Genomic DNA, 26381 nt, shown 5'->3' with positions numbered 1-26381 from the left:
CTGCAACACCAGCAGCAGCTACGGTTCCCATGGAGACGAGGCCTGCTCAGCAGAGACCCGCCGCCGCTTAGAGAGCAACTCGTGAGTTTCCTCCCCTCGCCCCCATCGAGTCGGGGCGCCCGGTCACCCGCGCGTCCCCTCCAGCGAGTCGGGGCGCCCAGTCACCCGCGCGTCCCCTCCAGCGAGTCGGGGCGCCCAGTCACCCGTGCGTCCCCTCCAGCGAGTCGGGGCGCCCAGTTATCCGCGCCTCGGTGGCCCTTCCGCTCCTCGTATCCCACCGGGCTGCTCGGTCACCACGCGTCCCCCATCTGCCGCTCCCTGTCATCCCACCAGGGTGCCGTCACTGGTGTGCATCCTGCTATCCCATTAGGGTACCCTGTGATGGTTGTAATCATTTAGTTTGATTTCCTGTGTAGTATAGCACAGCCCATAGAACTTACCCAGAATAATCTAAAGCATGCATTTTAAGGGGGAAAAAAACCAATTTTGATTAAACATGGTCAGTTATGGAGAGTCTGCCTTGTACCTACTAGCATTAACGTTTAGTTCTGTGATCAGTTTCTCCTTATCTGTTAGGTCAAGGGCTAACAGAAAATTCAACCCTGTTATCTGCAACAGTTTTTGAGTTAGGAAATGGTCATGTATACTATTTAGAAATTCCAAGGATCTGTTAGTACTGGCAGCATGACACCTGCATCATATGTCACTTGAATGGAAGACCTCCATGAGCATAGTTTTTTCTGCATTACAGATAGGTATATAAAGAGGGTGGTCACTGTGTTCCCTAGTATGGTTTGGTAGTCTGGGTGCCACAGGTACTCCTGTTCTTTTTGCTGATACAGACTAACACGGCTGCTACTCTGAAACCTGTAGCAGAACAGTTAGTACTCCAGTTTGTGCTTTATCTCTTAGGACATTGATCCATAAGGATTTAAGATCCTTTTCTTCTGTGTTATCAGTGACTTGGAAATAGCTAATGCCATTTTTGATGTAGAGTGCCATTCTCTCCTTATTCCAATTGTGTGAATCATCCCATCGGTTTTCAGTAATATTGACTAGATTGAATTTATGCTCACAGATCAGCAATTCCAATTCCTAACATTAGTGTATAGATTATTTAAAAATGTATTCTTTTAATGTTCTTTGGTTTCTTGATAACTTTGGTCTCAGCATCTCAATTTAGTGTTAAGTGCTCATTTCTTCCCTCATTTAACCTCCCCATTTGCAATTAGTTTAATCCCCTCCTGACTACTCTAGCCAACTTGTCCTCGAGGAGACTGCTCTCCTTTCTGCTGAGTTGGAGACCAGTCAAACTACATAGCCCCTTCCCTCCATAGAAGTTGGAGAAGTGTTCCACAAAACCTTTACCTTAGTACTTAACCTAGCTTGCCATTCCATTCCAGAATCTTCTGCCTTCTGATTTCCTTTACTTGTGGGACAAGAAGAATCTCAGAGAAGATTCCTTGGACAGTCTTCTTCAACTAAGTTCCCTGAAGTAATCTACTAATTTTTGTAGTATTTCATAAAAAGGATCAAATTTTGGATTAATGCTATCTCTTATGGTGTTCCATGACTGAATCTTTTCAACTGAGAATACTTCATCCTGGGCTCTCATGTGCTTTGTTTTGGGCTTTGTGGTATATGATGACCCAAAGAAGCACATTTGTTTTAGCAGTTCATAGATTGAAATGCATTCTTTAAATGCATGTAGCTATGATTTAACTCACTGTTTTGAGATTGAGACAAAGCGCTTAAACTGGTAGTGGAAATGAATAGGGAAGACTGAAGTACAGTCTTGATGTGCTCATGAGAGCCTAAACCAGGGGTCTCAAACTCAAATGACCATGAGGGCCACGTGAGGACTAGTACATTGGCCCAAGGGCTGCATTATTGACACCTCCACCCCTTCCATGAAGCCCCCCCCGTCCTGCCTCTTCCCACCCCTTCCCTGCCCCCATTCCAATCCCTTCCCCAAAATCCCCACCCCCTCCATGCCCCCAGTGGGTGCAGGAGGGGTGTGGGATGTGGCAGGGGCTCAGGGCAGGGAGTTGGGGCGTGGGGTACAGGAGGGATGAGGGGTGTGGCAGGGGGTTGGGGTGAAGGAGGGATGCGACGGGGTCAGGGCAGGGGATCAGGGTACAGGACGATGTGGCAGGGGACTTGGCAGTGGGTTGGGGTACAGGAGGGGTGTGGCAGGGGGTTCAGGGCAGGGGGTTGGGTGCAGGGTGTGGCAGGTGGCTCAGAGAAGGGGGTTGGGGTGCAGGAGGGGGCTCAGGGCAGGGGGTCAGGTGCAGAGTATTGCAGGGGGTTGGGGTGCAGCAGGGGGCTCAAGGCAGTGGGTTGGGATGCAGGAGGGGTGTGGCAGGGGGTCGGAGTGTAGGGTGCAGGAACAGGGAGCTCCCAATGGGAGCTGCTGGGGGTGGTGTTTGAAGCAACATCAACACACGCACGCCTGTGCCTCTCCTCCCCTAGGTTCCGTCCACTTCCCGGAGCGACGTGGGGGCAGGGCAGGCAGGGAGCCTGCCCCGTCCCCAGTGCGTGTCAGGCTGGAGCCGCTCTAGGTAAACGCTGGGAGAGGGCGGGGACACCGTGAGGAGCTTGCGGGCCGCAGAAAATAACTTTGCAGGCCACTTGTTTGAGACCCCTAGCCTAAACAATGGAGGACTCAGCCACTCTTTGTATCAGCTAGAGCTTTGTATTGTTTTCACATTCTGCTTCAGATACACCAAAGTACAGTAATCTTGTCTAGGAGGTGACAAATGCATTGATAACTGTGGCCAGCTTCTCATCCTGGAGGTAGGGGTTAAGTTTCCTAGTGCACTGGAGATGAAAAAAGATGTTTTAAGTGACAAGTGCTACCTAGTATCAGAGGGGTAGCTGTGTTAGTCTGGATCTGTAAAAAGCAACAAAGAGTTCTGTGGCACCTTATAGACTGACAGATGTATTGGAGCAGTGGTTTCCAAAGCGGGGCATTTATGTGTGCCTGCGTGGTGCTCAGCAGGGGAAAGAAGCCGTGGCCCTGTGGTTGCCGGGGACAGAGAACTCCAGGCTGCGGGCGCCGGTGCTCTCTGTACCCGGCAGGCGCGGGGCCGCGGCTTCTCTTCGGCTTCAAGAAGAGAAGCCGCGACCCCGCGCCTGCTTGGCACAGAACTCCGGGGCTGCACAGAAGCCGCGACCCCGTGCCTGCTGGGCACAGAGAACTCCAGGGCTGCAGGTGCCGGTGTTCTCTGTCCCCAGCAGACACAGGGCCTGCCTAGTGCCCAGCAGGCTAGAGATGCCAGGGCCCCCCGCCTGCTGAGGACAGAGTACTCCGGGGTTGCAGGCTGCGCAGCTTCTCTCAGGCTTCTCGCTGCACTGCCCAGAACTGCACTGCCACCCAAAAAAAACCAAAAACACAAAACCCACAATGCTCCGCCTCTGCAGAATGGACTGAATGCTGCCCCATAGCATGTGCTGACACAGGCACCTGCTTGCTCCATTGGTGCCTGGAGCCGGCCCTGTATGTGAGTATTCTTCCTGCACTGATACTACTGTTTTCTTGTGCTTTGCAATTTATTATTTTAAAATTTTGCTCCAAAATGAGTGGTTCAAATAAGAGACAACGTACGTATTATTTCAACCCAGAGTGGGAAGAATATTAAATATGATGATTTTCGTATTATTTAATGTACAAATACAAAATAAGCCTTGAAAAATTGTTGGGGCCCACCCCACTCTTCTGAAAATATGTATGTGCTACTGGCCACAAAAAGGTTGGGGACCACTGTATTGGAGCATAAGCTTTTGTGGGTGAATACCCACTTTTAGTAATAATTCAAACAGACCCCAAGACTTTGAACCATTCTGACAAAAGGAGGCTGTATGTCTTTGACAGAAAGGTAGAGGTGTGCAGAGTTTTAGCAAGTTCTTCAAAGTGCTTTTCCCCGCTTTCAGCCAGTATCACTTGATCTTGTCTGCGTTGGTCTGAGCCAGCTGCCATCTGATCTTCTATAGGCATTGTAATATTTTTAGTAGTGGGAGTCATTGGATCAGTGACAAATGAGATAGACATTTGAATGTCATCAGCATATTGTTGGCAGCTGAGCCCAGAGCATCTCACAATCCAAGTGGTCTCATGTAGATATTCAGTATGGATCCTAGTGAGATTCTTCATGATTACTCTTCCCCAAAGTCCTTCTTACCTATCATCATTCTTTGGGTTCAGGTAGAGAGAAGTCATTGGAACCATTGTAATGTTATGATTTACACCAGCTGTGTTACACAAACAGTTTCGCAGTACTTTGTTTCTTGTACTAAAAGTTGCAGATACATCCTGCAATATTAACATGGAAATCCTTTCCTGTATCCCTGACCATTAGGAAGTAATTTTTGGTGCCACGTAGGCTGTATCTTTACTGTACTCTGAAGCTTGATTGTGAGACATCTAGGATGAGGTTCCAGCTGCTGTATAAAAGAATGCAGCAGTTTTCACAATACTATATACATACCTGTCATAGTTTTAAGTAATTCCCTATTGTGAATACTGCTGCTCGCAGAAGCAAATGCTTTCTTCCCATTATTAGGTTCTGTATTTTTAAGTTTTCCTCATCCTCGCCAAAACTAAGGAAATACTGAGGGAATAGAACAAACCCAAAAAGAAATGACAATTTTTTCTCTGTTAATTACTATTTTCAGTTAAATCACATGCACACAAAACACTTCTTCCAATTTCATAATTTTTAAAAAGGAGTTTAAAAAACGTGACTTCAGTTTGATAAATACTAAACGGGAGGTGATAGAGTGGCAGTAAGATGGAAGATCTAATTTTTACCCCCTTCTGACTGTTACAAAGGTCTTGTCTAAAGATTGCATGGCCAAGTTTAGCCAATGAAGTATGTGTCAGGTTTTATTTTAAAAGCACTTATGAAACTTTTGATACCACTCTGTTTACTGGCTGGCACAAAAGCCTCTTTTGTTTAACAGAGCAGATTGAAATATTTTTAGATGATTCAGCCCACTAATGGATTTTGAACTAATGATGATATTGTTACATTCTGTGTATAAACTTGGCATTTGTTCGTTTGCATTAGAAATATTTTACTTAACATTTGTGGCTGTGTTAACAGCCAAATGCATTTGGAGCAGCAGCAGCTAAAAGGAGTAAGCGGGAGATATAAAAAGAACAGACCTTTCTTTAATGTTGTCTGATAAGTACAAGAAGCACAAAAGAAACATTGCTCATAAATGCCCAATAATATTGCTTTTGGTAGGAAATATCCATCTCTGCCTACTAAAGTAAAAAGAGATTGTATTATAGTATTGTGAACACCTTCTCCATAAATACACAACTATCAAATTTAAGTTGGAGAGTTTCCATTTATTTTTTTCTTCCATTTATGGAAACAGTAATGACAATGGCAAAACTGAGCAACAGCAAATTTTAAAATCTATCCAGACCACTGATTCTTCTAACAATGGTTACTATGTGATTTGTCAGAGAAACAAAGCTTCCTCAGAATACTATGCTGCTTATTTTCCATCTTGACCCTCACAGACTAAATTTTAAACCCTGAAGAATGAGATTTGTTAGGTCTATGGGGAAAAATCAGTTAAAATGTGGCATCCTTTTGGAGCAGGGCTATTGTATCACGTTTGCTGATCTGAAAATCTCTCTTCCATTTTAAGAGATTAGAGTCACCATTGGAAAGACATGCCTGTCTGATTTATTATTCTCTGTATCCCAATGGTTATACAGGCCGGATTATCTGTAATAACTGATACAGAATAATACTGTGCTGTGAGAGCATTTGTACTGACTCCAGAGATTTAGGAAAAGGGGCTGAGCAGAGAGTATCATATTATTTTTTCAGCACCCAGAAGTATGAATGGCATTGTACAGAATAAATGGAAAGTCATAGTCCCTGTCCTGAAGAATTTATAATATACAAGATATGACACAAATGATTGAGGATAACAGTAGGAAGAGAGTGAGAATGAACAAGGGTTACAGCAATAAGATTGTGATTACTCAGTTTAGGCTTGTGCACATCTTGACAAGTGGATTTAAAAATAATTTTAAAATATAATTATTTGACTCATCTTCTGGATATTGAGAATGGAATTTCAAGGGAAGAGAGGATAGTGGCTTGGCAGAGCAAAATTGGAAGGGAATTATGTGAAAAAAGGTACCTAAATGATTGTGGGGGGAAGTGGACAAACAGTCCATAGAAACTAGCATCAGCAGAGTAGAGAGGTCAAGGAGGCAATGAAATAAGAGACCATTTTGGAGTGTGACGAGTAAAGTTATTTACTTTAAGTGGAGCAAAATACATGGGTGAGTCACAATTGTTCAGGCCTGGAGTGGATTTTATAGCCCTAAAAATTGGAGTCTCTAATGGAAAATGTAACATTTCCTTTCTGGTGGTAGTGGGGAGGGCAAAAGTAAAGGATTTTATGTTACTTTTATTATTTGTATTACTGTAGTGTATAGTGGCCCCAGTTATAGACCAGGATCCCTTGGTGCTTAGTGCTGTACAAAAACAGAACCAAAAATGGTTACAGTCAGAAGCCACTTGTGCTGCTGTAGTGCTGTAGCGTAGCTGCTTCCTACATCAACAGAAGGTATTTTAGCTAGTTAATCCACCTTGAGGGATGGTATCTAGGTTGATGAAAGAATTTTTGTTGACCTAGCTACCTCTACACTGGTTGTTAGGTCAACCCAATATAGTGCTAAGGGTGTGAAAATTTTCACAGCCCTATAATGTAAATATGTATGGAGATATACACCTATCTCATAGAGCCGGAATGGACTCTGAAGGGTCATTGAGTCCAGCCCCCTGCCTTCACTAGCAGGACCAAGTACTGATTTTACCCCAGATCCCTAAGTGGCCCCCTCAAAGATTGAACTCGCAACCCTGCATTTAGTAGGCCAATGCTCAAACCACCGAGCTATCCCTTCTCCCCAAGTTAGTACAGGAGACAAAAGATAAATATAAACAGATTTGGAAATACAAGTAAACGAGACATTATTGGTCAGCATATAGGCAGTGGTCTCTGCCTGCTAGCAGCCTGTTATCAAGTACTCTGTAGGCATCATGGCAAAGGAGAACTTTGAGGAGTGATTTGAAGGTGGATAATGAGGTAGTTATGCAGATGTTTGAGGATTGACTATAAAGGGCCTTGAAAGTGAATGCAAGCTGTTTGTTCAATGTAATAAGAGAAGGGGGAGCCACTGGAGGGATTCAGTGAGAGAGGTGACATGGTCAAAGTGACAGGGTAGGAAAATAACCTTTGCAGCAGCATTCTGAATGGATCTGAGTGCAGCACGACTGCATTTGTCAAGACCAGAGAGAACGATGTAGTAATCAAGATATGAGATGGATGGGAGCTTAGATAAGTTTTTTGTTGGTTTTTTTTTGGCTATGTGACTGGATAGAAAATAATGCATTTTAGAGATCTTATGCAGAAAGATCAGCAAGACTGAGATATAGTCTGGATTTGATTACATAGGGAGATATGAGCAAAGGTGATTCTCAGGTTATGGGCCTTCATGACAGGCATGTATGGTTGTGTTGTCTACAGGGATGGGAAAAGAGGAAGCAGAGGTGACTTGTGGGGGAGATTAAAAGCTCTGTTTTAGCCATGTTCAGCTTGAGCTGGTGGCTAGACCTCCACAAGGAGCTTTCAGAGAGACAGGCTGAGATTTTAGTTTGGACGAGAGGAGACAGGTCTGGGTTAGAGAGGTATATCTGTGAGTTGTCAGCATAGAAATGGTGGTTGAATTTGTGTTTGCGGATGAGATTTCCCAGAGATAAGGTGTAGTGAGAGAACAGAAAACATTAAAGAGTTTTTTTTGTTCAGTCTTCTATATAAACAGCTAGCATCTTCCTGAAAATTGTCATTACTGAGCAGGTGCTGATAAGTCCCTAAGTCAGACAGTGAAAGCTGCCACAGAGACCAAAAGTATTAGGAACATAAACTATAATTGAAGTTTTATGGGGGAAAGGATAAGGAACAGTCCAATAATGAAGAAGCGATCTGTGTTGCTCAAAAGCTTGTCTCTGTGTCTTCCACCAACAGAAGTTGGTCCAGTAAAAGATATTATTTCACCCACCTTGTCTCAGTCCCATTAACTAACAAGTTAATTAAAAAGATCTTAAAATGGGCACCTTTTCATGTATAAAACACTGTTGCCTCTATATATATCAGTGCAAGGGCCTTATCTTCACTAGAAAAGGTATATTTTTAGCATATGTTTCAGTTCTAATGTGGACATAAATAATAGTTCTAACGTGTTAGGTGGTCAACTACAACTGCCTTGTCTTTTTCCACTGTACTTTTTACTCTCCCCCCAAGTTAATGCATTGCCAATTAAATCAAGGTACTTAACATGTCTGCAAATGCTAATGTGGACATTTCCCGTGCATTTGATGAGGAAACAATTGTTTGTTTTTTACCTTAAAGATCATCCTAAGGCAGTGGTTTTCAAACTTTTTAGGCAGCGTACCTCTTTCCAAATAATGTAGTCTACCCTATACCCCCATCCTAAATAGGCAGAGGCCATGTGTGGGGAGGCGCATGAGGTCATATGCTCCCCAAGCTTTTTGCCTTCTATTTGGCAGCAGCTTGTAGAAGTTTTCAAACTGTGGGGCACACCCCCTGTAGTGGGGGCACAGAGGAATGTAACGGTGCCTCCATTTCCTGACAACTCAGTGGGCCACTCAGCCTGTCTGTGTTTTGGGGGCACAACTAAAAATGTAACTCCAAGGGGGGGCTTAGCTCATTGTGTCCCCTCACCCCAACCCAGACAGTGTGGGTGGCCTGCTGAGGTGAGTCAGGGTGGAGTGGTGCTCCTTTCCTGAGCCCTGCTGTGTGGGGCTGGCCCTAGCTGCCTGTCCTCTGCGAACAGTCCTCTGTGCCTCCATTAGGGGTACATGCTCCACTGTTTGAAAAGTTCTGTATTAAATAAAATGTGTGGTCCGCCGGTACAGGATTTTTCTCACACGCCCTCTAACAAGAGCTTGCGTACCCTAGTTTGAAAACCACTGTTCTAGGATAAAGAACAAATGTTTGTACTCTGGAACAAAGTGTGGGGAGTGCCCATACTAGCCTTTACACATTGATTTGGCAATCAGTTAGCTTGAAGGGAAAAAAGGATAGTGCAAACACTGTAATAGTGTGTGTATGTCAAATTGTGAACTTAATTTTGTTTTGTGACCTCCATTGTTGCACCCTGTCTTTATGTGCTAACTGCCATTTTGTATTCTGTGTCAAAAAACAGCCTGATCTTGACACAGTTAGTCTATTACGCTGCATAGTTATGACTATTATGACTTTTTTGGTGAAAACTGAAACAAAAGCGATTGGACGTCTAACATAGTGAATGCCAGTGAAAGAGGCTAAACTAGGGAAAGAATAAATTAAAAATTGCTTAGACAAGTCAGATGTCTTCAAGTCACCAGGGCCTGATGAAATACATCCTAGAATACTCAAGGAGCTGACTGAGGAAGTATCTGAGCCATTAGTGCAGGAGTGGGCAAACTTTTTGGGCCAAGGGCCACATCTGGGTGGGGAAATAGTATGCAGGGCTATGACAGGGGTTTGGGGTGCAGGGGGGAGTGTGGGAGGTGGTGCGATGTGCAGGAAGGGGCTCAGGGCAAGGGATTGGGGCAGAGGAGGGATGCGGGCTGTATGAGGGGACTCAGGGAAAGGAGTTGGGGTGCAGGGTGTGGCAGGGGGCTCAGGGCAGGGGGTTGGGTGCACGGGTGCAGGATACAGCAGGGAGCTTGGGGCAGGAGGGGTACAGCATGTATAAGGGGGCTCAGGGCAGGGAGTTGGGATGCAGGAGGGGTGCAAGGGGCAGGCAGGGAGTTGGGGAGTGGGATGCAGGAGGGGTTTGGGCTCCAGCCCCGCTTACCCAAGTGGCTCTGGGATGGCAATGGCGTGCATTGGGGCCAAGGCAGGCTCCCTGCCTGCTGTGTCCCTGGCACCGCACCACTCCAGGAAATGCTGCAGCCCCTGGGGGAGGGGAGGTGGAGGGCTCTGCATGCGCTGCCTTTGCCACACCTCCAGGTATCTCCCCTGAAGCTCCCATTGGCTGCGGTTCCCAACCAATGGGAGCTGTGGGGGGTGGTGCCTGGAGGCAAGGGCAATGCATGGAGCCCTCTGCCCCCCCCCCCAGAGGCTGTAGGGATGTGGTGCTGGCAGTACCACAGGACAGATCCACAGCCCTGAGGGGCCGGATCCGGCCTGGGGGCCATCGTTTGCCCACCCCTGCCTTAGTTATTAGATTGAAAAGTCATGGCAGATGAGAGAGATTCCAGAGGACTGGAAAAGGGCATTATATTTGGCCATCTATAAAAAGGGAAATAAGGACAACCTGGGGAATTACAGACCAATCATCTTAACTTCAGTACCTGGAAAGATAATGAAGCAAATAATTAAGCAATCAGTTTGCAAACACCTAGAACAGGGGTGGGCAAACTATGGCCCGTGGGCTGGATCCAGCTTGCAAGCCGTTTTTAGGTGGCCCGTGAGCTCCGGCTGGGGAGTGGGGTCTGGGGCTTGCCCTACTCCAGTCGGGGCACAGGGTCAGAGGCTGCACCATGCTCTGGCACTCCAATGGGAACTGCAGGGGTGCCACCTATAATTTAGGATCCATCATAGAACAATCTAGAGTGATCAACTTGGATTGTGTCTCAACTGTGGTCTCTGCCTAACCCAATGGCTCAGTGAACTGTCTACACAAAAGCCTGCATGGGGGGAAGGGGCTAGAGTTTCTCAAGCTGTGTCTACACAACAAGCACCACAGTGGCAGTGCTGCAGCCAGGCTGCTGTAGCACTGTAGTGTGGATGTTTCTACAGTGATGGAAAGGGTTTTTCCATTGCTGTGGGAAAAATCTAGCCCCTCTAGAGATGGTGGGTAAGTTGATGGAAGAATTCTTTCATCAGCCTAATGGTGTCTATACTGTAGCATAGGTTGGGTTAACTATGTCACTTGCATCTGAATTTTTGACACCACTGAGCCACATAGCTAGATTGACCTAAGTTTTAGGTGTAGACTGAACCTTAGTCTGGGCACATGGCTAGAGGGAGGGAGATTGTATATAACAAGGGGTGCTCTTAGAGAAGTGGAGATCATTCACTAACACATGACAGAAGACCAGGCTGGAGAGAGAAGAGGAAGGCAGAAGAGAGGGACTCTACATAGACTGAAATACTGACTAGATCTCAGATTTGCAGGAGAAGAGAAATCAAACTAGAGTCACTGTAACTCTCAAGTACTTTTTAAGAGTAGTGACTGGATAAAAAATTCCTTTGCTAAGTTTGTGTTCCTTGCCTTCATACCACATTGGGCCTGAAGTGGTTAAACTAGAAGCCTAAAGTGTTCAGAACTACCGTGGAACTCTGAGGTATCATGTGGGGGGCATAAGAGGGCAGAGGCACTGGTTCTGGAGCCTGGGGGCCACCAAACAGTTTAGTACCATATTCCAAAGAAGGTCTCAGACAATGGGTTTGGGCCTGGAAGTATGCCTTACAGACCCAGAGCTAGGAATTGTGACTAGGTTCTGTCTAGACCTGGTGGTTTAGGAGCACGTGGGATTGAGCAGTTGGGTCTACTCAAAACAGATATGTGTCCCTTCTGAAGAAGATTGGGCCAGGTTGTTACAGACACACCGTAGGAATTTAACATGTTAGTTAACTCATGTTAAAAATACCTTTTTTTCCTATTGTAGACATGGCCAAGAAGTTTAAAAGCAAAAATGGATAAGATCAGATATGTGGCATTGTGAAAAGAACCTCTGTATAGGGGTGTTGCACCTGTGCGACATGGCCCTCACGTGCATAATTGTCCTTCACAGGAATTTTAATGGAGTTTGTGGGGAAAATGCTGGACACTCATCTGAGTTTAAATTTAAAATTTAGGGGGAAGTTTTAAATTTAAATTTATAGCCAGTGATTGTGGTATCTTGTGGATAATTCTCATCCCAGTGGGCTTTTGAAATCCCAGTTACCATACAGAAAATGGAGGAAAAGAATAGATTGGTGAAGGGATGAAGTGGAACACAAACATGAGGAATGGTCCAGTGGTTTGAGTGCTATCCTGGGATTCAGGACTCCTTAGTTAATTTTCCTGCTTCATTACAGACTTCCTGTGTGCCACTGGGCAAATCTCTGAGTCTCCTGTGCCTCAGTTTTCCATCTGCTTAATCGTGGATAATCATACTTACCTATCTCACTGAGGTGTTATGAGGATAAATACATTTAAAAGACTGTGAGGGGGTGGGGGGTTATGTGAGATAAATAGGTTCCTGCTCTTAGCCATGACCAATATCTGATATTTCAGAAAAAGTTAAAGTCCACTTTAAGTCCATAAGACATCTAACTAATTATGCAGTACAACAGATGGAGTGTGGAGAAGTGAATGGTTGGAGAGGAGACATTTTTCAGTCATCAGGCTCCAGTCAGTAACTTTCTTCTGTCTTAGGCTCAACAATGTTAAAAATGGAGAAAGAACTAAATGAACTTCTTGTGAGGAAAGAACAAGAATGGAAAGAGCTACAAGCTCGCCAACTCTATTTTCAGAAGACAACACTGCAGGATACCAGAAAGCAGCTCCAAGAAATGCATAAAAAATTCAATAGGTTAAAAGAAGATTTCACCTATAATCTGAAAGTTCTGGAAGACAGAGACAGAGAACTGGAACGCTATGATGCCATGTTTACTCATTTGAAAATGGCTGAAAATGCTAAACAGGCAGAAGTTAGCGATCTTAGGATACAACTGGATAAGCTGCAACAAACACTTCTCAAGGAAACCCGGAAACAAGAGGCTCTGCAGTACCAATATCAACAAAAACTTAATAAACATCAGTTAGAGATGGAGCGGCTGCACAGGTAAGAGATTTTTCTTTATAGTACAGTACTATCTTGGAAAAGTAGCCATTCAGCCTCCAAATGACTGTCTCTGGATCTGATAAAGCAATAGTTTAACACACTAAAAAGGAAGGTACATACGAATTTGACAAACAAATTAAAAGCTCCATTCTGGCTGAGCTATGCCTAGCACAAGAACAGAGTTCGGGTCTGCAAAGGTAGCTTTAAGTCACCTTTAAAGTATCTGTATTCACTCTCTAGTGGAGAACTTCCAAACCTCTGGCATTAAGTTAGAGGAGCCCCAGGGCTGCTCTCAAATGGTGCACCATATCTCTAACACAAAAGCTGTAAGATATGGGAGGGGGATTGGCATAGAGGTGGATTTTAGAGTTGATAGAGGGAAGGCTTTTCATAAAATCACAAGATTAGGGTTGGAAGAGACCTCAGGAGGTCATCTAGTTCAACCCCCTGCTCAAAGCAGGACCAACCCTAAATAAATCATCCCAGGCAGGGCTTTGTCAAGCCAGGCCTTAAAAACCTTTAAGGAAGGAGATTCCACCACCTCCCTAGCTTTTCCTAATATCCAACCTAGAACCTCCCCCACTGCAACTTGAGACCATTGCTCTTTGTTCTGTCATCTGCCATCGCTGAGAACAGCCTAGCTCCATCCTTTTTGGAACACACATTCAGGTAGTTGAAGGCTGCTATCAAATCCCCCTTCACTCTTTTCTTCTGCAGACTAAATAAGCTCAGTTCCCTCAGCCTCTCCTCAAATCATATGTCCCAGCCTCCTAATCACTTTCATTACCCTCCACCGGACTCTCTCCAATGCATCTACATCCTTTCTGTAGTGGGGGGGCCCCAGACTGGATGCAATACTCCAGATATGGCCTCACTAGTGCTGAATAGAGGGGAATAATCACTTCCTCGATCTGCTGGCAATACTACTACTAATGCAGCCCAATATGCCATTAGCCTTCTTGGCAACCAGAGCACACTATTGACTCATATCCAACTTCTCATCCACTGTAATCCCCAGATCCTCTTCTGCAGAACTGCCTTGTGGCCAGTCAGTCCCCAGCCTGTAGCAGTGCATGTGATTCTTCCATCCTAAGTGCAGGACTCTGCATTTTGTCCTTTTTGAACCTCATCAGATTTCTTTTGGCCCAATCCTCCAATTTGTCTAGGTCACTCTGGACCCTATCCCTGCCCTGCATATCTACCTCTCCCCCAAGCTTAGTGTCATCTGCAAACTTGCTGATGGTGCAATACTAGCCACTGTTGGAAGACAGAATACTGAGCTAGATGGACCATTGGCCTGCCCTAGTAACTTATGGTCTTAATTTATTAAAATCTAAGAGGACAGAGAGAAGCCTCCAGTAATCAGTCCTTTAATTAGTCTAATTCTCTTGGAATATTTCTCTAATATTGAGACAATTAGAGAGTAGTAAGACTCCGGACAAGAGAACTTCTCACAGCATCCTCTCATAAGTTTATCCACTGATGTTGTCTGAAGATAGAAATAACTAAAATAATTAAATGTTAAAATAGATAAAAGTACTCTTTGATGCGTGAAACATACACAATGATAAAATATGCTTTAAGAACCAAAATCTTTAAATTGTACTTAAAAGTAGATTAAAAGAATTTACATAAAAACCATCACTATTTTGAATAAACTCATACAATCACTCCAACACTAGATCACCATAACTGACTTTTCTCAACTGTATCTAGGTGGATGTTGAAGGTCTTGTTTTTGTGACTCTCAATTTCTCTAGCTTAGGGCGAGATTTGAATATGAGAAGCACTTGTTGAAGAAATAGAATAAGTAGCCAGTTCAAATGGCAAGTTGCCATGTTTTTGACTTATAAATAGTAGTGTCTGACTGCACTTGGTTCTTGGTTTCCAGTGCGAAAGATCAAGGATCCTCCAAGGACTTGACTCTGCTTAAAAATGTGGCCTTTAAGTTTTGGTCAGCATTATTATTACTAACTTTAAAAATGTCACTTGAATCTGTGATTTTCTTGCATTAAGCGAAAATTTTAATAAGTAACGATAGACAACTGCCTGTTCTGTAGTTTATAAACTTGGAGTAAGATTGATTGTAGCAGTCTGTGACAGAGTGAGACCCTGCCCCTGTCTTCTACTCTGTCTACACAGACTGGACACCTTCCATTGTTAAATACTCCTGGGTAGTTTATGTACATGGTTTTTCCAATGACCTTGTTGGTCCATACACCCCATCATTTACAGCATCAGGCTTCTCCTCAGCCCTATGCCCAGGAGAGGGAAGAAAGCTGTTCACTGAGAGATCCTTCTTGGTTCTGGCTCAATTAGCTTGCCTCTCTCTTCAGCACTTCCTTACTGTGCCACCTTCTACTCTTTGTGGTAATGGGCTAATTAGCTCTTTAGTCCTCCTCAGCCCATTCTAATCTGCTAATTAGGCAGAGTCAGGTCCACCCTTGAGTTTGGAGGAATTAATTGATGTTTAAGTGATCAGAGTGCTGGCTCAGCTTTTGATTTCCAGCAGTCTGTGTCATACAGTCCCACAATTGGTCTTGGATAGATGCCTATAACTGGATAGCTGATTTATAGTTTTGTATAGAATTGTTGCATTTTTAGATAATTTCTATAGGGATAAATTGTACCTATGATCTTGGACCAACAGCCTGCAGTTGGATATTGGCAAGTTAAATGAAAAAAGACAATAATGACTCAATATTGAAGTTTGATTTAAAAAGTTACAGAAGAGGAGGGACCTATGCTTTTTGTGTTGCTTAAGTAATGGGGAAGAAGGATGAGCCATTCAAAACAGTTTTTTGGTAGATCATATAAGGAACACTAAAGCAAATAACTTGGCTTTGCTATAACTAAGGCTATGATTTTTGTCATGGAAATTTTTAGTAAGTCACAGACAGGTCACGGGCAAGTAACAAAAATTCACAGAAGCTGTGACCTGTCCCTGACTTTAACTAAAAATGTCCATGACCCGTAGGTCGAGGGAGGAAGGTCCAGCATCTTGCCTTGCTGTGGCTGGGTGCTGCGGCCTGTTACTAGGAGCTGTTGGGGTTGCCAGTGGGGACTGGAGAGCTCTGGGGGATTCCCCCTGCACCCGTGGTGGCTGGGGAGCTCCGGGGGTCCCCAGCACCCATGAAGTCTGGGGAGCTGCCACCTCCCCCACTGCCCTTGGTGGCTGGGGAGCTGCCAGGGGATTCCCATGGCGGCTGGGGAGCTCTGGGGGTCCACAGCACCCACAGTGTCTGGGGAGCTGCCGGGGGATTCCCCCCATGGTGTCAGGGGAGCTGTGTGGGATTTTGTTGCTGCCACCAGCTGAGGAACTGCCTAGGAGCTGTGGGGGACCCCCACACCTGGGTTGGCTGGGGAGCTGCCAGGGGATTCCGCTCACCATCCATAGGGATTAGGGAGCCAGCCTGTTCCTCTCCTGACCTGTAGTCCCATCTTGAGGGCTTTATGTGCACAGACTTTTGTCTCTGAGGTCTGGTCTACACTACGCGTTTATACCGATTTTAGCAGCGTTAAACCGATTTAAGGCTGCACCTGTCCACACAACGAGGCCCTTTATATCGATATAAAGGGCTTTTTAAACCGGTTTCTGTACTCCTCCCCGACGAGAGGAGGAGCACTGAAATCGGTATTACCATATCGGATTAGGGTTAGTGTGGCCGCAAATCGACAGTATTGGCCTCCGGGCGGTATCCCACAGTGCACCACTGTGACCGCTCTGGAAAGCAATCTGAACTCGGATGCACTGGCCAAGTAGACAGGAAAAGCCCCGCAAACTTTTGAATTGCATTTCCTGTTTGGCCAGCGTGGAGCTCTGATCAGCACGGGTGGCGATGCAGTCCCAAATCCAAAAAGAGCTCCAGCGTGAACCGTACGGGAGATATTGGATCTGATCGCTGTATGGGGAGACAAATCTGTTCTATCTGAGCTCCGTTACAGAAGACGAAATGCCAAAGCATTTGAAAAAAATCTCCAGGCTATGATACAGAGTCCACAGCACAGTGCTGTGTGACAAGTGTAACGGAAAGCCAAAGAATCAAATGGACGCTCATGGAGGAAGGGGGGGGGGACTGAGGACTCCAGCTATCCCACAGTCCCCACAGTCCCCAAAAAGCATTTGGGAGCTCTTGGCTGAGCTCCCAGTGCTTGTAGGGTCAAACACATTGTCCAGGGTATATCTCATCAATTTACTCCCTCTTCCCCCCCCCCCGTGAAAGAAAAGGGAAAAAAATCGTTTCTTGACTTTTTTCAATGTCACCCTATATCTGCTGCATGCTGCTGGTAGCCACGGTGCTGGGGGACTGAACAGCAGCATCCTCTCCCCTCCCCTCCCCGGTGGCAGACGGTACAGTGCAGTAGGACTGGTAGCTGTCCTTGTCATCATCCCGTGAGTGCTCCTGGCTGGCTTCAGGTGAGGTCGGCTGGGGGAGCCTGGGTAAAAATAGGAATGACTCCTGATTATTCCTGGCAGATGGTACAGAACGGCTGGTAACTGTCCTCATCATAGCAACTGGGGGCTGAACTCCATCAGCCCCTCCCCTTTCATGTCTAAAGTAAAGATTCTGTACTGCCTGGACTATCATAGCAGCTGGAGGCTGCCTCTCCCTCATTTTATCTCACTAAAAAGTCAGTGTTTCTTATTCCTGCATTCTTTATTACTTCATCACACAAATGAGGGGACCCTGCAACGGTAGCCCAGAAGGATTTGGGGAGGAGGGAAGCAATGGGTGGGGTTGTTGCAGGGGCACCCCCTAGAATGGCATGCAGCTCATCATTTCTGCAGGATCTGACATGGAGCGGCTGTGCTCTCTGGTTCTCTGATACACTGGTTCTCTAGTACACTTGTCCCATAATTCTAGGCAGGACTGACTCTATTTTTAAATACAACATAAAGGAGGGAATGACCCGGGGGGCCATTCCCATTTTTGTCTTTGCGCCCCCGGCCAACCTCAGTGAAGGTCAGCCAGGAGCACCCATGACAGCAGCAGACAGTACAGAACGACTGATAACCGTCATCTCATCGCCAATTTACAATGGCACAGCAGACGGTACAGAATGACTGGTAACCGTCTTTTCTACCTTGCAAAGGCAAATGAATGCTGCTGTGTAGCACTGCAGTACTGCCTCTGTCAACAGCATCCAGTACACATACAGGAACAAAAGGCAAAACGGGCTCCATGGTTGCCATGCTATGGCATCTGCCAGGGCAATCCAGGGAAAAAGGGCACAAAATGATTGTCTGCCGTTGCTTTCACGGAGGAAGGAATGAGTGACGACATTTACCCAGAATTACCTGTGACACTGTTTTTGCACCATCATGCACTGGGATCTCAACCCAGAATTCCAATGGGCGGGGGCGACGGTGGGAACTATGGGATTGCTACGGGATAGCTACCCACAGTGCAACGCTCCAGAAATCGATGCTAGCCTCAGTACATGGACGCACACCACCGAATTATTGTGTTTTGTGTGGCCGTGTGCACTCGACTTTATACAATCTGCTTTACAAAACCGGTTTATGTAAAATCGGAATAATCCTGTAGTGTAGACGTACCCTGAGGCAAGCAACATGCCCAAAAAGGGCTAGCTGGTAGTGGCCAATGATGACTTAAATTCTTGAGGCCAGTTCTCAAAGGTACATCCCTATTACTGATAAAGTCAAACCATCTTTTACACACATGAAATGCCTCCAGCTTCCTGGTGTCTTGTTTAAGCAGCGTCCATGTTTCCAATCCATATAAGAGGATCAGAGGTATGCAGGTTTGATAAAGGCTGGCAAACACCTAGCACTATCCAACTCACCTATGAGTGGGTGGATTAAAAAGTACTATATTCCTGGCAAAGGAATAGAGCATTTATTTTTCCACCCCACTCCCAGTTCCCTGGTGGTGGATGTGGCTGATGAAGGAAATTGACAAACCTGCTCCAGACCCTTTCCTTATGTTATGGAGTCTAAATGTTTAGCCCTCCTGGATACAAAAAAGCTACTCCTTGGCAGCTCTCCAGTTTCAGGTGGCAAACTACCAACTCCTGTTGGCAAAATATTTTGACACGTTTTTCAAATTCATACATTTTTTGAACATCTGCCACAGGACCAGAAGAAATAACTTCAAGTCTTCATTTTAGAAGATAGTTAATAATTAAAACCTGCCTCCAGGCTGCCCTACATGCACCGGCACATATCCTAGATTCTTAGCCACAACTATGGTTATATGGAGAACATCTTGGTTCCAGTCTTATGGTCTCCTGAGAGAGGTGCAGAATATGATTGAATGGCCCAAGCCCTTCAGTGATGACAGACTCCTCCCTCCGCACCCTGAGGGACTTGAGAACAACAAAGATATGGTTTAGTAGGTCCGAGATGTCTGAGCACTCTAAATCATTTCAGTACAAGGGTGTTATGAATCTGTTGGGATGTGGCCTTGGTACACTAACAGTACATTCCACTCAGGTGGAGTCCACACCTATAATGCTACTGAAAGATGTTATAATAGAAATCTGTAGGAGTGCAACCTGGTCATCTCTTCATATCTTTGCCAAGCATTACACCATCTTACCTGCTTCCAGAAATACTACCTTTGACAACGCAGTCCTTTTGAACTGTTTTAGACTTGCCTCCCCAGAACCCACTCTGAGTTACTGCTTGGGAGTCTCCTGTGCTAGAGCACCCATAAGGACATATACTCAAAAAAGAAGAGGTTACTTACCATACAGTAACTTGAGTTCTTCTAAATGTTTTGTCCCTCCGGGTGCTCCATCTATCACCCTTGTCCCCCTTGGCTGTGGAAATTCTGCTTCATGGTTGAGAAGAAATTGAGTGGTAGTGGATCCATATCACCTTATATGTCCTTGTTTGGAGGCTCAAGGTGCTGTTCTGCACAGGTTTGGGACACTGGATGCTTTGCATTCTCTGGTGGGGAGCACACATGGGCATACACAAATCCAATGATGGACCACCAAAGGGAAAAAACATCTTGAAGAACTGAAGTTCCTCTAAGGTCAGTATGCTCCTGGTCCCTTGTGCATTCCAAGAGTCTCTCTCCTCCATGCTACTTCCCTGCAGCAACTGCTGCCGTTGGGTCCTAGTGCCCACCTCCTCCACTGCCAGGACAGACTGACTCTGAGCCTGCCCTTCCCCCTCAGACCCTTTCATTTTCCAGTGGCCTCTTCTACCAGCACAGGAGACCCCCTTGGCCGCAGTCACTGCTCCTTCCCCATGCTGGGCAAGGAGGCAGCCTCATCCTTCACCTCCAGTGAGGCTACAGTCAGGGGCAACAGCAGGGGAGGAGGTATGCAGCACCCCCCGACACCCACCACGGGGAACGTGAGGAAGATTCCTGGACCTGAGAGGGGCCCTAGGAGCACATGCAGTGACAGTGGTGGGGGGATGTTGTTGGGGGGACAGGAAAGGGGGGCTCCTCCCCCAGAGCTTGCTGCTGTCAGCAAGGAAAGGGCTGGGGAGAGGAGTCCTCCTCTCTGGCTCCTGTCCTGGAGCAGCCTGCCTGCACCCAAACTCATCCCCATCCCTGCCCCACCCCAGAGCCCACACCCCTAGTCAGGGCTTTCTCACAACCCCCACTGCACCCTCTACCCTAGCTCTGAGCCCCTCCAGCACCCCAAACACCTTATCCCCAGTCCCAGCCAGAGCCCTCACCCTCCCATGTTCCTACTCTCACCCTGAGCCTTTCCCACACCCCAGAACCCCCGTTGCCAGCCCCAGACAGAGCTCTCACCCCTGCACCCTATCCCTCTGCACCCCTCCCATCCCCAAACTCCCTCCCAGAGTCTGCACCTCAATCCTCTGCCCCAGCCTAGGGCCTGCACCCCAGACCTCCCTCACCCAAACTCCCTCCCAGAGCCTTGGGCAGGTGAAGGGGTGGAATTTGGGCAAGGGTGGGTTCTGGGCACCACCAGCATTTCTAAAAACATGCCACCCCGCTAGAGGAATGTCACAATATTATGATAGGAGTCTACTATAGACCACCAAATCAGAAAAAGGAGGTGGATGAGGAACAAACTATTGAAATATCCAAAAACCACCTGGAAGAAAATCTAAAATAATTGCTGTAATGTTTTCAGATGACAGACAAATTGGTGGAGTGGTAGATAATGGTGAGGACAGGTAACTTACATGGAGTCACCTGGATCTCTTGATAAGTTGGGCACAAACAAAAACCATGTGTTTTAGCTAGATTCAAGGTCATACATGTAGAAGCAAAGAATGTAGGTCATAGTTACTGCATGGAGAACTGTATCCTGGAAAGCAGTGACTCTGAAGAGCACTTAGGGATTCTGGTGAATGACCAGCTGAACATGAGTCCCCAGTGTGATGCCATGGCTAAGGGTTTTATATAATCCTTGGATGCATAATTAGAGGAATATCAAATAGGACCAAAGGGGTGGTATTTCCTCTGTTTATGATATTATTACAGTAATGGTTTCATCAATGTGTCCAGTTCTGGTTTCTGTGCTTTAATGAACCCCCTCTAGTTCTTCAGCATCCTTATTAAAGAGCCACCAGAATGAGGTAAGATCTGGAAAGCTGCCTTTCAGTGACAGACTTAAGAAGCTCAATCTATTTAGCTTATTGTTGTGGGGCAAGTACGTCCTCCTTGGGTCAGGGTCGTTATAATCCCACGGCTGAATCCACCCGACAACGCTTAACCTTAGGTGGTGTGACCTAGAGGCCAAAGTCAGTATGATTGTCCTCTCCCTCAGGATTTCATGGCCTAATAACCAGAGTCAATATAGCTGCCCTCTCTTTTGGGGCTAGGTGGTCTGATGGCCAATGGGGACAACTTGGCTGGCACCTAGGGCTGGGTGGCTGCTGGGACCCAGTTCCCCCTGCTCCACCAGGTCCCAGCCCAGGGTCCTGCCATACTGAGAGTATTTGCCACTGAGTCAGTGGGGATCCAATCAAAACACACTGACATCACTTGGCCCAATGGCTATGCCTCGCCTGGGCTACTTCCTACCCTGTCTCTTGAAGTAGTGGTCTGGGCATCTCTAGGTTCCTCGGTGTGTGTAGCTCCCGATGGCACCGACCTCCCTCGGGCATCTGTAGGCCTCTGGGTATCTACCTGGGTTTCTGCATCTCTGGCTTCATCAGTCTCAGGCTTCAGCACCTCCTGGACTGGAGCCTGCAATGTGCATCCTCCCTCCTCAGCAGTCAGCCCTGACTGAGCTTAGCTGCTTCCTTTTTATACCTGGGTTCCAGCTGGAGCATGCTCAGCAGGGCCAAGGGGGCATGGCCTCCTCTGCCCACAGAGTAGGATTAACTGCTGCTGAACCAGTGCAGTGCACGTGTGCCCCATCTCATTTATCAAAGAGAAAGTTCAGAGACGGTTGATCATGCTGTATAAGTACCTACATAGGAAGAAGATATCTGATGCCAGAGGGCTCTTTAACCTACCAGAGGGCTCTTTAACCTATCAGACAAAGGCATAGTGAGATCCCATGTCTGGAAGTCGAAGCTAGCCAAATTCAAACTTGAAACGAGTCACAAATTTCTAGCAATAAGGGTAATTAATCACTGGACAACTTACAAAGGATGTGTTGGAGTTGCCATCACTTGAAGTCTTTTACTCATTAGGCCTGGTCTACACTACAGAGTTTTATCAATGTAGCTATGTCTGTCAGAAAGTGTGAAAAATCACTCCTAACTGACATAGCTATGCTGGTAAATCCCCACATGTAGATACTGCTTATATTGGCAAAAGAGTCCTTTCTGTGGCATAGCTTATGTCATTCAGGGAGGTGGTTTAAGTATACTGGCAAAAGACTTCTTTTTGCTGGAGTAGTCTGCATCTCAACTAGGAGATTTTGCTGGTATAGCTGTATTGGCTTTGTAGTGTAGTCTAGCCCAGATTAGACATCTTTCTAAAAAATATGCTGAAGCTCAAACAGAAGTTATAGCCTATGCAGGAGTTTGAACAAGGGTCCCTTCTGATCTGAAAATGTATTAATTGTTAAATATTTACTTATTTGTAAGACCTGGTCTACACTGGGGTGGGGGGAGAAAATCCATCTAAGTTACATGAATAACGTAGCTGAAGTCGACATACATAGACCTACTCACCGTGGTGTCTTCACTGCAGTGAGTCGACTGTTGCCACTCCCTCGTCAACCCTGCCTGTGCCTCTTGCGACGGTGGAGTACAGGAGTCGATGGGAGAGTGCTCAGGAGTCAATTTATCGCATCTAGACTAGAAGAGGAGAGGGATAGCTCAGTTGTTTGAGCATTAGCCTGATAAACCCAGGGTTGTGAGTTCAATCCTTGAGTGGGCCATGTAGGAAACTGGGGCAAAATCAGTACTTGGTCCTGCTAGTGAAGGCAGGGGGCCAGACTCAATGACCTTTCAGGGTTCCTTCCAGTTCTGAGATAGGTATATCTCAAATTTATTATTTTATCTAAGCAATAAATCGATCCTCGCTGGCTCAATTGCTGCCTGCCTATCCGGCTGGTTGTGTAGACATACCCTAAGAGATTGAAAACAATTATTTTGTAATTATATGTTGTGAATGGAAAGTTAAGATGCATTTTTGTTTAAGGAATTACATTTTTGAAAGTTATATTTCTGAGTGCGTTGTTGCTGGAAGAACCTTTCAGAAGCACCTATCAATTGTTCATAATTGACCACATTTCATGTAAATTTGTTTGGTGGTGTTACAGTTCTAAGGTTTCTGACATTGACCATCACTGTGAGGAGTATAAGAAGCTGAAACAGCAACTGGAGAGAAAACTCCAAGAAGTGGAAGGAGAGCTTGCTTTGCAGAAACAGGTACAGGAATCTATAGAAAACAACTTTGTTAAACAAGCCACAGTAGATGTAATTTCTACTTTACAGTCCATCCATTCTTAGGGGAAGATTATGCATTATAGATACCTGATACCTATTCAGGCAGTCCTTTCTAGCTCTAATGTTAAAATTAATGTAAGATGTGCAATGGGCAGTACTGCATGTTGCTTTACAGTAATAGGTGTCATGTGGTATTTGCATACTGGCAGGTGCTTTGCTGACTAGTCTGGCGGCCTCCCCTTGGGAAGAATTAGTAAGATTATATTTAGTAAACTGAGATGGTGTAAGATTCTCGTATATGAGGATACAGCTAGCACACTGTGCTAAATTGGCTAACCTTGAAATTCCAGGAAAGGTCAGCTTCTATAAATCAGAAGCCGCTTTAGGCAGGCATATAGGCTAAATAAACATATTAACATGTGCCAGCATGCCAGACTTCTCTGATTTCAAGACTTTCTCTTCCCATTTTTTATGCCATTGTTAACACACAATCCTCTGCTACTATTAATACTCAATCATTTCATAATATGAGAATACTTAGCAATGGAGTTTGTTTGAGCTTTAGTTGTCACCTGACTGAGGGTGTCTTACTGCCCATATATTGCAAAAATAAAATTTTTAGGATAATTTATATTCTTTACCTTTTTTAAAAAAAAAATTAAGACATTTCAAATTTACAAGTCATTGCCATGTAAATATCAGAAACAAAATGGTGATCATTACAAAAGTGGGCTTATTTTTTTGTCTAGCAAAACATGCAGTAATATTATCATCAAATCTCTGTATTTAACAGGGATTTACCTTGACTGGATTATGGGCCTGCTGGATGGTGGGAAGCAGGAGATATGACTTGACATATTTTGATTTTTCATAAGGCTTTTGACACAAGCCTTATGAAAATCAACATTTATCATATTTACTACTTTTGGGTCATTCCTGGGTCTGGTACAACTCAGTATTTTCATTAATTACTTGAATAATGGAGTGGAGAGTATGCTTATAAAATTTTCAGATGACACCAAGCTGGGAGGGGTGCAAGCATTTTGGAGGATAGAATTCAAAACAACCTTAACAAATTGGAGAATTGGTCTGAATTCAACAAGATGAAATTTAATAAAGATACGTGCCAAGAACTTCACTTAAGCAGGAAAAAATCAAATGCCTAACTACAAGTGGTGAATAACTGGGTAGGTGGTAGTACTGCTGAAAAGGATCGGGGGTTACACTGGATCACAAATAGAGCATGAGTCAACGATGTGATGCAACTGCAAGAAAGCTAATCTCATTCTGAAGTGAATGAACTGGAGTGTCATGTATGACCGAGGGGGAAATTGATAAGTCTTCAAATATGTTAAAGGCTGTTATAAAGAGGATCATGATCAATTGTTCTTCATGTCCACTGAATATAGGATAGGAATTAATGGTCATAATCTGAAGCAGAGGAGATTTAGGTTAGCTATCAGAAACAACTTTTATACGGTAAGGATAATTAAGCTGTGGAATAGACTTCCAATGGAGGTTGTGGAATCCTCTTTATTGGAGGTTTTTAAGGACATGTTGCAGCTGATACAAAACTACTCAAGATAGTTAAGTCAAAAGCGCCTGTGAAGAGCTACAAAGGGATCTCACAAAACTGGGTGGCTGGGCAATAAAATGGTAGATGAAATTCAATGTTGATAAATGCAAAGTAATGCACCCTCAAAAACACAGTCCCAACTATCCATATACAGTGATGCAATATAAATTTTCTGTTACCACTCAAGAAAGATATTGGAGTCATTGAATGGATGTTTTCAGAGAACTATCCACAATGTGCAGCAGCAGGGGGCTGAATTTGATGACCTCTCGAGGGCTCTTCCATCCAGTGGTGCTAGAACACTTTTACCATGGGAGTGCTGAAAGCCAGTGGTCCCCAAACTTTTTGTTTTCCACCTACCTTACCCCTGTCTTTGCCCCCTCTCCCCAGAGCTGGGGCCAGGATCAGGCCATGGCTCTGGGAAGGGGACATGGACAGGGGTAAGGGGACTGATGCTGGGCGGGAGCAGAGTCCCGAGTGTGGGACCAGAAGCTGGGATCCTGCATGCGGGGCCAGGACCAGAGCCCTGGGAGCAGGTTCTGCAGCCGGGACCTGGGCGTGAGGCCAGGAGCAGAGCCCTGGGCACGGGGCTGTCAGTGCTAGAACCCTGGGCACAGGACTGGCAGCAGGGACCCCGCACGATGCGCCCTTAGTTCACACACCGATGCTTCCATCCCTATATTTCTATGATTTTAATTTTATTATAGTGTATCTCTTTACACCATCAAGGTCATGTTGTTTTGGAGCATTTTATTAACTTCAGAAAATTTGGCACAAATAAAAGTGAAGAACTGAAGCAATGAGAGGAGTCAGTAGTTTTACTGAAGGTTTAGATTTTTCTGGTATTATCCATAGTTCAAGTAACTAGAATAACATCTAATTTATGTAAGAATAGAAAAAATGGTCACTTTAATATCAAGTTGCATTTATAAAAAAATTAATGATAAATGTTTTAATCAATTGTCATAGATTATTATGAAGTCCAATAGGTCACTAGATTGTGTATAACCATTTATAACTCCTTCACTGATCAGATTATAACCATCTATAACACACACTATTCATGACTGTTAAAAATTTTAACATTTATTTTCCCTTTATAAACTATTTATAAATGGAACCTTAA

The 26381-nt window shown here is 45.2% G+C and overlaps 1 protein-coding gene across 8 annotated transcripts in view; it reads left to right on the top strand.

Moving 5' to 3' along the window:
• The window catches only part of CCDC57 (coiled-coil domain containing 57), a 147468-nt gene continuing 121087 nt past the window's right edge, over window positions 1–26381 (top strand). For 5 of the 8 annotated variants that reach the window (XM_050919924.1, XM_050919923.1, XM_050919921.1 and 2 more), the window contains exons 1-3: window positions 1417–1495; window positions 12467–12875; window positions 23553–23661. In XM_050919924.1, coding sequence (XP_050775881.1) covers window positions 12475–12875; window positions 23553–23661 — 510 coding nt within the window. In that variant the 5' untranslated portion in view covers window positions 1417–1495; window positions 12467–12474. Of the gene's footprint in view, window positions 82–1403; window positions 1496–2472; window positions 2562–12466; window positions 12876–23552; window positions 23662–26381 lie in introns of those variants that run through there. The other 3 variants (XM_050919925.1, XM_050919922.1, XM_050919926.1) reach the window with 3 other exon arrangements.

Source organism: Gopherus flavomarginatus, chromosome 12 (assembly GCF_025201925.1).
Source record: "Gopherus flavomarginatus isolate rGopFla2 chromosome 12, rGopFla2.mat.asm, whole genome shotgun sequence".
Taxonomy (NCBI): domain Eukaryota; kingdom Metazoa; phylum Chordata; order Testudines; family Testudinidae; genus Gopherus; species Gopherus flavomarginatus.
This window is presented reverse-complemented; position numbering and strand designations above follow the sequence as displayed.